Here is a 12,602-nt window from a genome sequence, read left to right on the forward strand (position 1 = left end):
GTTACTTTCTCCTTTCAGTTGCAGTGGTGTAAATCTAGTGCAACTACATTGACGTCCATGGTGTTATTCCAGATTTACACTACAATTACATTACAATTGACAACAGAGTTTCACCTGCTATGATGTAGAGAAGTGGTCTCCAAACTTTTTTCTTCACGCACCCCATCAGTAGAAAATTTTTGAGCATGCACCCCCTGCTCCCGGCCGAACTGTCGAAGCAAAAAAGGGACTGAAACACAAGACTATCTCATCTCTTTTAATCTTCTCTACACTAGCAAGACAAGAACAAGGACTTAAAATGTTGGGGTCTGTCTGCTGAAGTCAGTGATGTTACACTACTGTCAAACTAGTGTTAAGGGAGTGGGGAATTGGGGCCTAGATCTGATGGAACTTAGGCAGGATTTCTTCACAAAGAATGTAGGGTATATATGGAATAGGGGCCCGATTTTCAAAAGAATGCCATCCCCATTCAGGCACTGAAATAAAATGGTCAGATTTTCAGAAGTGCTCAGCATCCAGCAGTTGCAATTGAGAGCAATGGAAATGGCTGAGAACTTTTGAAAATGTGTCCATAAACTAGGAAGGTCATCAGTAGATGCAATAAGTATGCCTAGCTTTAAAAAGAGAGGGAAGCATTTGGATGAAAAAGAAAAGGAAAAAAAAAAAGCTCATGGGCTGTAGCTGCTAAGTCAGCATTAGGAAATGGATATAGATGGGCTTCCTTCCTTCCCTGAAATATCCTGTATTCTAATAATTTCACCATTTAGTGAATTGGTTTTGGAAGGAGCTGCTGTTGCTGATGACCTGGCAGCAGTTTCTGGCTCTGAGTAGTCAGTCAGGAGGAGGCCTGGGTGGAGGCAAGCCCTTGGCTGCTATGGATTTTGTTCCAGAAGGATCATATACTGTGTCCATATTTGAGCAATGCAGTCTCTCCTCTCAATCCAAAATGCAGGGCTTGCGTGATTCACTAATTAGCCCAACCCTCCTTAGGGTAACACTGCACTCACGGCATCTGAGGAGGCAACCGGCATTGCAGATATTGCTTGGATTACTCCCTTCAATTTTTTTTTTTTTGGTTAAACCTGGATTCATTCCCCAAACCCAGATATCTGCTCCTTGATTATAGGGAGCTTCATTAGATTGACACAGAAATACTGCATGTTCGCTGCAGGGGGACAAGGGGGGTGGGGAGGAGGGTACAGGCCTTCCCAGCATTCTGGAGCAGGGCTGTTGGTGGTGCAGGCCTCTCCAGCATTCAGAGCTATACCAGCAGTATCATGTTCGCTAGCATTCTCACATGGGAGACAAAGGTCTCTCCAGTATTGCAGAGGATGTTAATGCTGAGGTAGAGCTCTGTGGAAATCAGTTTATTAAGAATAACTTTAGGGAGTTTGTCATAAATGCCTAAGAGATTTAGGAGCACATGTCCCATTGACTCAAGGACTTGTGCTCCTAAATCCTGTAGGTGCTGTTGGAAATCTCCCGCATAACCCTTTATTTTCCTTGGGGTAGGGAAGTTTTGTTTTCCAGTGCTTTAAATTTTGTTGCTCTCTTTCTCTGTCTAAGACTCTCTGCTTTAGAATCTCTGAATTTCTAAAGGCAACAAAGCCATGAAAAAGTTGAAGGAAGGAAGCCATCACTCATCAAAAACTTCCTATTTCATTTTAGGGACTTTCTGCCCCGTGGATCAGGCATTGTCACCAGACGCCCACTGGTCCTGCAGTTGGTAAACTCTACAACAGGTATGTGAGCCATCTCCGCTCCTCCTAACCCAGCAAATAGTGCAGAGGAACGGAGTGAGGTATAATCTTCCCACCCACATTTTCTGTATTGCTGTATCCCAGACAGAAAAAATATTCATTGCCAACCTCTAATAAATTTCATGTCTAATGTATAGGAATATAATCAGAGTATACTGAAAATCTTACCCACTTTGGATGGCCAATGTGAAACAAGTTGGGGGTTCTCACTGTTTCCCGATGGACAGATGTCCACATCACAAAACCCACCACTACAGTTGACAAAAAATTGGCAAACTTGTTGACAATCTGAGAAGAGCCCAAAGACTGAATGGGACATGGAGATGAACTCCCCCCCCACTCCTAGAAGAGGCCCCTTGGGATAGAAGTTCATTGGCAGAACCTTGCCGTGCTATCCCTGTTCCGTGGGGAAAAAAGACAGCAGTCTACAAGGCTGTCAGTTTGGCACTTTTTGCCAGCACTAAACTCACTAGGAGCCAGGTTTTGATACCTGTACTCAGCATGAGTTCTGCTTTATTCTGAGAACAGTCCCACTGAAATCAGTGGTACTACTCAAGGTGAGAAAGCAACTTGGAATATGTTCCCATAAAAATAGTACTTTCATTTCACCTATTTAAAATCTAGGCTGCATTAAATGTTCAGGAGCAAAGTGCTTCTCATCAGCTTGTGCTGAATTTATTAGGTGACTTCATCAAGCTCCTCATGACTTTCCCTTGACTGAAGAGCTATGATTTATTGAATGGATGAGACCTAGATAAGACTGGAGAACCTTAGCAGTCAGCTTTTCATAGGATTAGTAACTATAGACCAGGGCTAGGCAACCTAAGGCAGCACGCGAGCTGATTTTCAGTGGCACTCACACTGCCTGGGTCCTAGCCACCGGTCCGGGGGGCTCTGCATTTTAATTTAATTTTAAATGAAGCTTCTTAAACATTTAAAAAACCTATTTACTTTACATACAACAATAGTTTAGTTATATATTATAGACTTATAGAAAGAGACCTTTTAAAAATGTTAACATATATTACTGGCACAAGGAACCTTAAATCAGAGTGAATAAATGAAGACTCAGCACACCACTTCTGAAAGGTTGCCGACCCCTGCTATAGTAGAACCTCAGAGTTACGAACACCTGAGGAATGGAGGCTGTTCATAACTCTGAAATGTTTGTAACTCTGAACAAAACATTATGGTTGTTCTTTCAAAAGTTTATAACTGAACATTGATTTAATACAGCTTTGAAACTTTACTATGCAGAAGAAAAATTCTGTTTTTAACAATCTTAATTTAAATGAAACAAGCAGAGAAACAGTTTCCTTACCTTGTCAAATTTTTTTTAAACTTGCCTTTTTTCAGTTTACATTTAACACAGTACTGTACATGCTTTTTTTTTTGTTGTCTCTGCTGCTTGCATACGTCCCATTCCAAATGACGTGTGTGGTTGACTGGTCAGTCTGTAACTCTGAGGTTCTACTGTAATGTAATTTAAATGTGTTGAGAACTAAGCATCAGAGCGTCAGTTACAGAAAAAAAAAGACGTTTGGGCTTAGTTATTTACGTCAGGAGCACATTAGCTAAAATTGTCTCTTCTGCTGTAACTAAGACAGGCACAGTGGGAACTGAAGTTTCACCATGAAGATACAAGGAGAATCTCTTCTGCTAGTAATTAAGGGCCAGACCCTGCCAATGTTCCCTGTGCAGAATTCTCATTTAAATCAGCGGGACTGCTGGGTGTGGGTCAATGGCAGAATTGAGTTCTTAGTGCTTGAGAGTGTGGGACAATTATCCTAGCCTGTGTGTCTCAGATCTGTAAAGCAGCAGTTCTACTCGTCAAGTAACTGGTAAGCAGAAATTTGGTCCTCTCGCCACTAGAAGATGACACTATTATTTACCCCAACACTCTAACAAAGTGCTAGATACTGATCACACAACACTAAACACTGTGTTCCACTGCACTGTGTGCATGGTGTTTATCCCTGCAGACAGGTGTGTATTTAGCTGCCTTGGTTTCAACAGAGGAAGACTTGAATCATTAATTTGATATCAAGGGGAGGACTCTATCCTTGCTGTGACATGAACTGAGGATCAGCAGCTCTCTGGCTTGAGTTGAAGGGGATTCCCTCAGCTGTTGGTAGTGATAGTAGTACCTTAGTTACCTCCTCTTTGCTAGCCTCCTGGCACTAGAGGTTGAGACCTTTGCCGCAGCTTATCCCTTTTGACGGTTTCCCCAGCCCAGCAAGGACAATCTGTAACTTTCTAGTGTTGTTTGACTAGAATTTGGAGAGTTTCTACACTGCAAAGGGAAGAAGTTCACCGACTTTGAAGAAATACGTCTGGAGATCGAGGCTGAGACAGACCGGGTTACTGGCTCCAACAAGGGGATTTCCTCGGTCCCTATCAACCTCCGGGTCTACTCTCCCCACGGTGAGTACTGTACAACATTCAAGACTGGAGTATTTGGGGGGGACAGGGGAGCAGAATGGCAAGGTTGACTGCACTCTGATGCTGCTCTGTCTTGGAATGAAGGTAGTAAGAACAGAAATGGCTGCTATGAGAGCTTGCAGATTCTTTGATCACAAATCCCCACAACAGGCTGGACCATGCTGAACCAATCTCCAGCCCTTTGACCACATTGTGACAACTCACCGAGCTATCTGGCAATAGTACACCTTGTTGCCCCATGCTGGACCCAAGATCCAGACTCAAATGGGATCCTGCTGTGCCAGGTTTGTAGGACTGGGATTGCTGTGGAGACAGCATGCTCAGCTGTTAGGGGAAAAGGAGCACCTTGCATGGCTCTCAAGTGATTCCCCCAGTTCACACAAGGGCTGCACTGATAGACTTCAAAGGGAACCACATCCAGGACTCCACTGGTAGAAAGGAGAAATGCTATGATATAGGGGAATAGGGGTGTGGGATTTGAAATGGGTTTTAGATTAGCTCCCTATCCAGAAAAAAATAAAGATTGAATGACCATTAAGGATTTTCTAAAGACTTTATAGTTGATAAGATTTTCTACTTGATTGAGATACTAAATAATTCTATAAGCCTAAATGGTTGCTGGGAACTCTCTCTTCATAATCTGCCAGTGCTACTCCACAATTACCTCTGTTGGGTTTTCTTTTAACATTTAAATCAGCTGTTCTCAGACTGTGATTAGGGGATGTGTGGTGTTCAGAATAGAGATGGTGAAGGTCTCTCCATGTGCTCCACAGAAGGAAAAGGTTGGAGAATTACTGATTTAAAGACAGAGTCTCTTGTTGCTTGTGCTCCAGTTCCTTACCTGTTGCATTCTGCCCCTAATCTTAACGGGCTCAGTCCCATAGCCCTTATTCAGGCAAAACACCTGTCATAGATATTTGGACATTTGCCTGAGTAAGGATTGCAGGATATGGCCCTATAGTTGGTTAATCATCTTGTGCTTGGCTTTTGTCAACATCACTTACCTGACTAACTGCTCCTGCAGCAATGAATTGCGACTTCCAAATGATGCTCAGGTGGTTGTTCAGATTTAAAAGCTGATAGGAAATCTGGAATCATGTCACACCATTGTCTTTTTTAAGCAGAATCCCCCTCCAAAATCAATGGCATAATATAATATGGGCCCTATTCCTGTATATAATGAGCCTATGAACATTGTTTACTGCCATACAAAATGGAGATGGAATGAATGGCTCACCGAAAGTCAGCCCACTCTCACTGTATCTCTGTCTTTCTTCCCCCAACACCTCTTTACTGCACCAAAGATGGGGAGATGCTCCTGAAGTTTCTAGTAATATGTGCACTGTTTGGCACTTGAGCAGGAATGTTTCATGGTGTGTAGACATCAGCCATACTAAAAGAAGGGTCTCCCACTTTACACTGAGATGCCTTGGCAGGAGGAGATTGAAGAGACTAGGATGTGGCAAATAAAAGCCTTTGAGAAGTTGCTGCATAACAGATATTAATACACAGTAAAATATTTGTATTGATAATCTCTTGTCCCTTTCTGGCATCTTCCCTCCAGAGATCTCAAAGCTCCTTAAACTGCAAAACAACTGAGACAGGCTGGTCAATGTTATTAGCGCTATTTTACAGATAGGGAACTGAGGCTTTGAGGTAAGAAATAAGTTGCCTGGGGTCACACAGTCGGTGGCAGAAACAGGACTAGAACTCGGGAGTCCTGTGTCCCACTCCCCTACTCTAACCACTAGACAGGACTATTGGCCAGTCTTCTGGCTCCTAGTCCCCTGATCTGACTACTAGACCTAATAGCTACTAGTTCTCTAGTAATACGATTATTATTAATAATAATACCTAGCCCTTATAATTCACTTTTCATCATCAGTAGCCCACAGCACTTTACAAAGGATATCAGTGTCATCATCCCTATTTTATAAATGGGAAAACTGAGGTAGAAAGAGATGAAGTGACTTGCCCAAGGTTACACCAGGCCAGTGGCAGAGGTGGGAACAGACCCTATAGAATCCTGAGTCCCAGTCCACTGCTTTCACCACTAACAAAAAGGAAGTATTTTTTTTTTACGTTTTTCTGGGCTGCATGAGACTCTGGGTGCTGCTGGCTGAGTTATATGTATATATCTATCATGCCTATCCATGTAGTAGGTAACCACTTTTAAATGTACAGATGCCTCTCATAAACAGAACAAGCTACCCTTATTAGGACCCTCACTCTTCTCCTTTCCCTTGTCAGTCCTGAGTCTGACACTTGTGGACCTACCGGGGATGACAAAAGTCCCAGTGGGGGACCAGCCACTTGACATTGAGTTCCAGATCCGGGAAATGATCATGCAATTTGTCACCAAAGAGAACTGCCTCATCCTGGCTGTATCCCCAGCCAACTCTGATCTCGCCAACTCTGATGCCCTCAAGATCGCAAAGGAGGTTGACCCCCAAGGTAAATCCAGCCTCTGTTTTTGTTTTAGCATGGCACTTCTGGCACTAGATCTGGTTCTCCCTTGTCCCTAGACATGAGTAATGGTGTATGCCAATGACATGTTCCACTGCTCAAGAAACAGTCTTCCCAACACACATAGCTCTTGCCCAGTTCACACAACCCCCTGAGACAGTGGTGTTCTCAACCCACGCACCCTCCAATCATCAAGGAAGTGACATGCTCAACACACAGACTCCTATGGCAGTACCCTGTCAAATCCTGTTGAGGTTGCTTCCACATGAGGTGTTGTTCTAGAACAGAGGTCGGCAAGCTTCGGCACGTGGCCCATCAGGGTAATCCTCTGGCGGGCCTCAAGACATTTTGTTTACATTGACCGTCCGCAGGCATGGCCCCCCCTGCAGCTCCCATTGGCTGGGAACAGTGAACCACAGTCACTGGGAGCTGCGGGGGGCCGTGGTTGCAGATGGTCAACGTAAACATAATGTCTCGCGGCATGCCAGCGGATTACCCTGATGAGCCGTGTGCCGAAGGTTGCTGAGGCTGACCCCTGTTCTAGAAGTTAGTGGTTCTCCCTCCAGTGAGGAAAAAGGCTTCCCACCATTCAGTCACCCAACTGCTCCCTAGAGGGAATAGGCCTGTTAGGTAGAGCCATCTTCACTAAGCCCCCTCTCTGCTGTAGCCCAGAATGGGGGTATTTCAGAATCAGCCTCCCCTCTCTCCTCTCCCACCACACTGGTATGCTCCAGTCCCCTCTCTCCCAAACCCTGTGCTGGAAGTCCCATGCACTGAGTTCAAGAGCCCTTGTGGAACCCAGTCAGGTACTTTGCAGTGCTTCCTCTGCCCAAATTGTTTACAGGAACTGTTGCTGGTTCAAGCTAAATCATGTCTGCTTGTGTCCCCATAGGCCAACGCACCATTGGCGTCATCACTAAACTGGACCTCATGGATGAAGGAACCGATGCACGAGATGTGCTAGAAAACAAGTTACTTCCTCTTCGAAGAGGTATGGATCCTCTTTTCATTTCCTCCTCATTCTCCTCCCTTCTTTCCCCCTGGTCCCATGCCCTTCCTCCAACATTCCCCAGAACCTGTGCCACAACAGTGTTCTCCTCTCTGATAGACTATCTGCCCCAAACCTGATGTTAAATCATTGGGCCCCTCAGATCCAAGCTGGAAAAAGAGGTCCCTCAGTTCCAAGAGAGAACAACCAACCTCCCCTACCTCTTTGCAAGGGGAAATGTGCCATGCTCCTCTGAAGGGAATCCCTTCCCAAGAGTCTTTGTACCTGTATGCAGTCCTGGCAGCCAGAACCCAAAAGCAGAATCCTGTTCTCTGTGTTATATCTTTTTCTATGGAAGAAAAGTTGTAGACATGGCAACCTGGGTCTCACCCCTCCTTCCCAGATATCAGAATCTGGGCTCTCTTTTTCTTTTACATTTATATTTAGGGCTTTTGATTTTTCATTATAACTGGTCAACACAGATAAAACACCCCTGATAAAAAGAATTAAAATGGTGTTTATCCAACACCACTGGAAAAACACCGGAAATGGTTTCTTGTATTGAAGGGCTGGTCTACAGGAAGCAATAATGTGTGACTTCTGAAGCACACTAACATGCTGTGCATTAATTGGTCTTTGTAGACCTTGCTGGTGTGCACTAAAGGTTCCGTAGTGCACTTTAACATAGTGCTGTTTGAATGAGTTCTATGTTAAAGCACACTAGGGAACATTATAGAGAGATTACTCATTACAGTATATATTACTGTATGTAGTAGATATACTAATGTATATAATAGACATTACTCGTTTCCATATACACAAAGAGAACACTTCTATTTTGGATACCTGCATAAAACTTAAAAGTTGCTAAAAATAAACCCTGAAAAACTAAATTAATAAACAATAAAAATAGAAGCCTTATTTATACAGTGGTAGCCCTAAAGCAGTTGTTCTCAACCAGGGATATGTTTACTCCTGGGGGTACGCAGAGGTCTTCCGGGGGTACATCAACTCACCTAGATATTTGCCTAGATTTACAATAAGCTACATAAAAAGCACTAGCGAAGTCAGTACAAACTAAAATTTCATACAGTAACTTGTTCATACTGCTCTATATTACCATACACTGAAATGTAAGTACAATATTTATATTGCAATCAATTTATTTTATATGGTAAAAATGAGAAAGTAAACAATTTTTCAGTAATAGTGTGGCTGTGACACGTTTATATTTTTGTTTAATTTTGTAAGCAAGTAGTTTTTAAGTGAGGTGAAACTTGGGGGTACACAAGACAAATCAGACTCCTCAAAGGGGTACAGTAGTTCGGAAAGGTTGAGAACCACTGCCCTAAAGGACACAATCCAATTGGGTAGGTGCTATACCAGGGGTAGGCAACCTATGGCACGGGTGCCAAAGGCGGCGTGTGAGCTAGTTTTCAGTGGCACTCACACTGCCCGGGTTCTGGCCACCAGTCCGGGGGGCTCTGCATTTTAATTTCATTTTAAATGAAGTTTCTTAAACATTTTTAAAGCCTTATTTACTTTACATACAACAATAGTTTAGTTATATATTATAGCCTTATAGAAAAAGACCTTCTAAAAATGTTAAAATGTATTACTGGCACGCAAAACCTTAAATTAGAGTGAATAAATGAAGATTTGGCACACCACTTCTGAAAGGTTGCCAACCTCTGTGCTATATAAAGATAAAATAAATGACAGCTCCTGCCCCAAATAGATTACAGTTTAGAAGACAAGGCCTAACAGGTGGATGAGAAAAATAATTGCATTGGGGAGGGGCCGTGATAATAAATAAGTATAATGGGAGATGCACAAATCTTAGCTGGTTAGCAGTAGTGACTGCAGCCTCCACCTGCCTTCTCTTTTCCTTCCCAGGTATCAGAACCTAGTGGAAATTCCAGTTTAAAATTTTCAACTAGTTTCTAATGGTTCCAGTTACCAGTGTGGTCTCCCCCTCCTTCCATTACCAGGAGTCCAAGTGCAGAATCACCCTTTTCAAACTTAGACTCCCCTTTGCCCTCCTCTCCTAGTGTCATATCGCAGGCTCTCCATACCCTGGATTGTCTCCTGGCTGTGTCCAATGTTTCTGCGCTTCCTCCATGCTGCCATCTGACTTTTGGTCTTTTCACTGGTAGGTTACATTGGTGTGGTTAACAGAAGTCAGAAGGACATTGATGGCAAGAAAGACATTCAGGCTGCACTGGCTGCAGAGAGGAAGTTCTTTCTCTCCCACCCATCTTACAGACATATGGCTGAACGCATGGGCACTCCCTACCTGCAGAAAGTGTTGAACCAGGTAACGGCAGCTGGGCTCTGCAGCTGGCTACCACCAGGACAGAGAACAGACCAAAATGGGGCTGTCACCCAGGGTTACTCGAAAATCATGACAATACTAAACACTCCTAGAGCACTTGGCAAATGTGAATTAATGAATACTCACAATGGATCGATACATGATTACTGTCCCTGTTTTAATGCTCTGAAACTGAGGCATAGAACAACTAACTGATTTGCCCAAGGTCACAAAAGGAGAGTGTGTCAGTACAGGACCACTAAACTGTGCCTAACTCTAATACCCTGATATAAGGAAACACTTTCCTCTGGGCTGAAAATCAAGTTCATGCACTAAACACAAAAGGCCAAATTCTGCTCTCAGTAACATCGGTATAAATCCAGAGTAAGTATACTGAAGTCAATAGCATTAGTCTGGATTTACACCAGTAGAATTCCTCCTGATTTACACCACTGTAAGTGAGAGCAGAACTTGGCCTATCATGTTTGTGGGTTTTTTAGCTTCAAGATATCATTGCATTTCCTGTAGTCCTGTAATATTAATTAAAATTATTTGGATGTTCAATTAAAAATGATGCCTATCAGAAAATTGTTTTATAAATTAATTTGGATAAGACTCTTATATGGCTGGAGGGCTGCCTTCTCCTGGGACACATCCAATGGAGGAAAGTATAAAAACCAAAACCTCATACGTTAAGATTTAATGGGCCACCATCAACTTGCAAATCGCATGTGTGTGACAATTTTTTAATTGCTATAGTTCAATTACACCCAAGATCAGTAGAACTGAAAGAAGTTAGCAAAAGAGTATGTACTTTTCTCTATTTTGTCTGATTGGTATATTTGAAATTGTGAAAAAATCTTTAAAAAAAAAAGCCTTTTCACCATAAGAATGAGACAGCATTGACTCCCCCTTCTGCCTCTAAAGCCCTACCAACTCAAAAAATAGAGAGAGAGAAATTAATAAAAATCTTAAAGATAAAAAAAATCAAAACTACAAACTCTCCCTCAAACAGTGTTTTGACACCCAAAAGGGAAAAGTGCCAGAGACTCCATGAAGTCTTCTATGGACTTTGCTATTGCTACTGATTTGGGTACTCATAGTATAATGATGGGTAGCAGTATAAAACCCTATGATACACAAATAGATAAAAACACATTGCATATTATCAGTAGAGCTGTAGGTTTGTCATGGGTGGAAAAACATCATGCATACCATAATTTTTCTGTTTGTCTATGTCTTTTTTTTCCTGTCCATGATTTTCCCAAACAGTGGGTCACTGGGGGCCAGGAGACGATTGGGGGTGGGTGGGAAGGGGTTTGGAGAGCAAGCCCAATGGCTCCTATCCTGTGGTCTCGAACCCAGCTCCCTGCTCAGAGCGTTGGGAGCTGGAGCACCAGGTCGCAGCACCATTCATGTTTTGTCCTGTCCCACCTGCCCCAAGTCACCAAGCAGGATTAGTATTGCAGTGCCTGCGTGGAACATGCAGTTGCATGTAGTCAGTGCCACTAGGCAGGGGGAGGAGGGCATTTTTAATCAAAGCTCAGGGAGCAGTCACAGTAAATTTAGTAACCTGTGACTTTTACTACATTTACAATGGCTGCTCCCTGATTTTTTCATAAAACTGCAGTGACAAATGCGCAGCCCTAGTCATCAGTTTCCCTGTTTTGCTGGGGATCAGTTGTACTTTCCATCTCATGCATTAGCAATCCGATAATGTTGCTCTCAGATCCACGTCTTCTCCCTTGCTGGAAAGACCCCTCAGATACATGAGGAGAGGAGGAGACAAAACCCTATGCAATTTGTTTTAAAGGAATTGAATCAAATTCTGGATATTTACTCTGAACACTATTTAAACAGGATTGTCAAAAACTGGAAATTCTTGTGATTAGTCAGGTTTTTTTTAAATTCCAGTTGACCATAGGACATTGTAGCCATGGCTTTGAAACCATTCACCACACACCCCATTTCGATCAAAGCAAATAGGCTCAGGTCCCCCTTCCCTTGTGCTAGAGCCGAACATCATAGAGAGCTACTGTCAAAGGAATACTGGGATACAGTGATAAAGGCCTTTACCTTGGCATGTTCCAGTGAGGGCGTGGTGGAGGAGGTTCCTGTGCAGAGTTTATCCAGGAGTGGAGAGATCAACTCAGACATGGGAGGGTGAGCTGCAAGTCAGGGGAACAGAGGCTCCCAGGGGGAAAAGTCCAGGGGCATAGAATGAGGAGCAAGGGCTAAGGCAGGTTAGGTTGGAAGGACAGAATGGGGGAGGGGAAGCAGAGACTCAAGGAGAACTAGGCTAGGGGCACAGGCTGAGGGGCAGAGGCTCAAGGAAAACTAAGCTGGGGGCACAGAGGCCGGGGGGCAGAGGCTCAAGGAGAACTAGGCTGGGGCACAGGTTGGGGGGCAGAGTCTGAAGGAAAACTAAGCTGGGGGCACAGAGGCCGGAGGGCAGAGGCTCAAGGAGAACTAGGCTGGGGCAGAGTCTCAAGGAAAACTAAGCTAGGGGCACAGAGGCTGGGGGGAAGAGGCTCAAGGAGAACTAGGCTGGGGCACAGGTTGGGGGGCAGAGTCTCAAGGAAAACTAAGCTGGGGGCACAGAGGCCGGGTGGCAGAGGCTCAAGGAGAACTA

General features: G+C 43.7%; 1 protein-coding gene across 5 annotated transcripts in view; it reads left to right on the forward strand.

The window, feature by feature from the left end:
- DNM1 (dynamin 1) overlaps positions 1-12,602 on the forward strand; it is a 112,191-nt gene that overhangs the window by 32,340 nt on the left and 67,249 nt on the right. For all 5 annotated transcript variants that reach the window (XM_050927095.1, XM_050927097.1, XM_050927098.1 and 2 more), the window contains exons 2-6: positions 1,669-1,742; positions 4,035-4,184; positions 6,453-6,656; positions 7,561-7,659; positions 9,813-9,973. In XM_050927095.1, coding sequence (XP_050783052.1) covers positions 1,669-1,742; positions 4,035-4,184; positions 6,453-6,656; positions 7,561-7,659; positions 9,813-9,973 — 688 coding nt within the window. The remainder of the gene's footprint in view (positions 1-1,668; positions 1,743-4,034; positions 4,185-6,452; positions 6,657-7,560; positions 7,660-9,812; positions 9,974-12,602) is intronic.

The sequence above is a fragment of the Gopherus flavomarginatus genome, chromosome 17 (genome assembly GCF_025201925.1).
Source record: "Gopherus flavomarginatus isolate rGopFla2 chromosome 17, rGopFla2.mat.asm, whole genome shotgun sequence".
NCBI lineage: Eukaryota > Metazoa > Chordata > Testudines > Testudinidae > Gopherus > Gopherus flavomarginatus.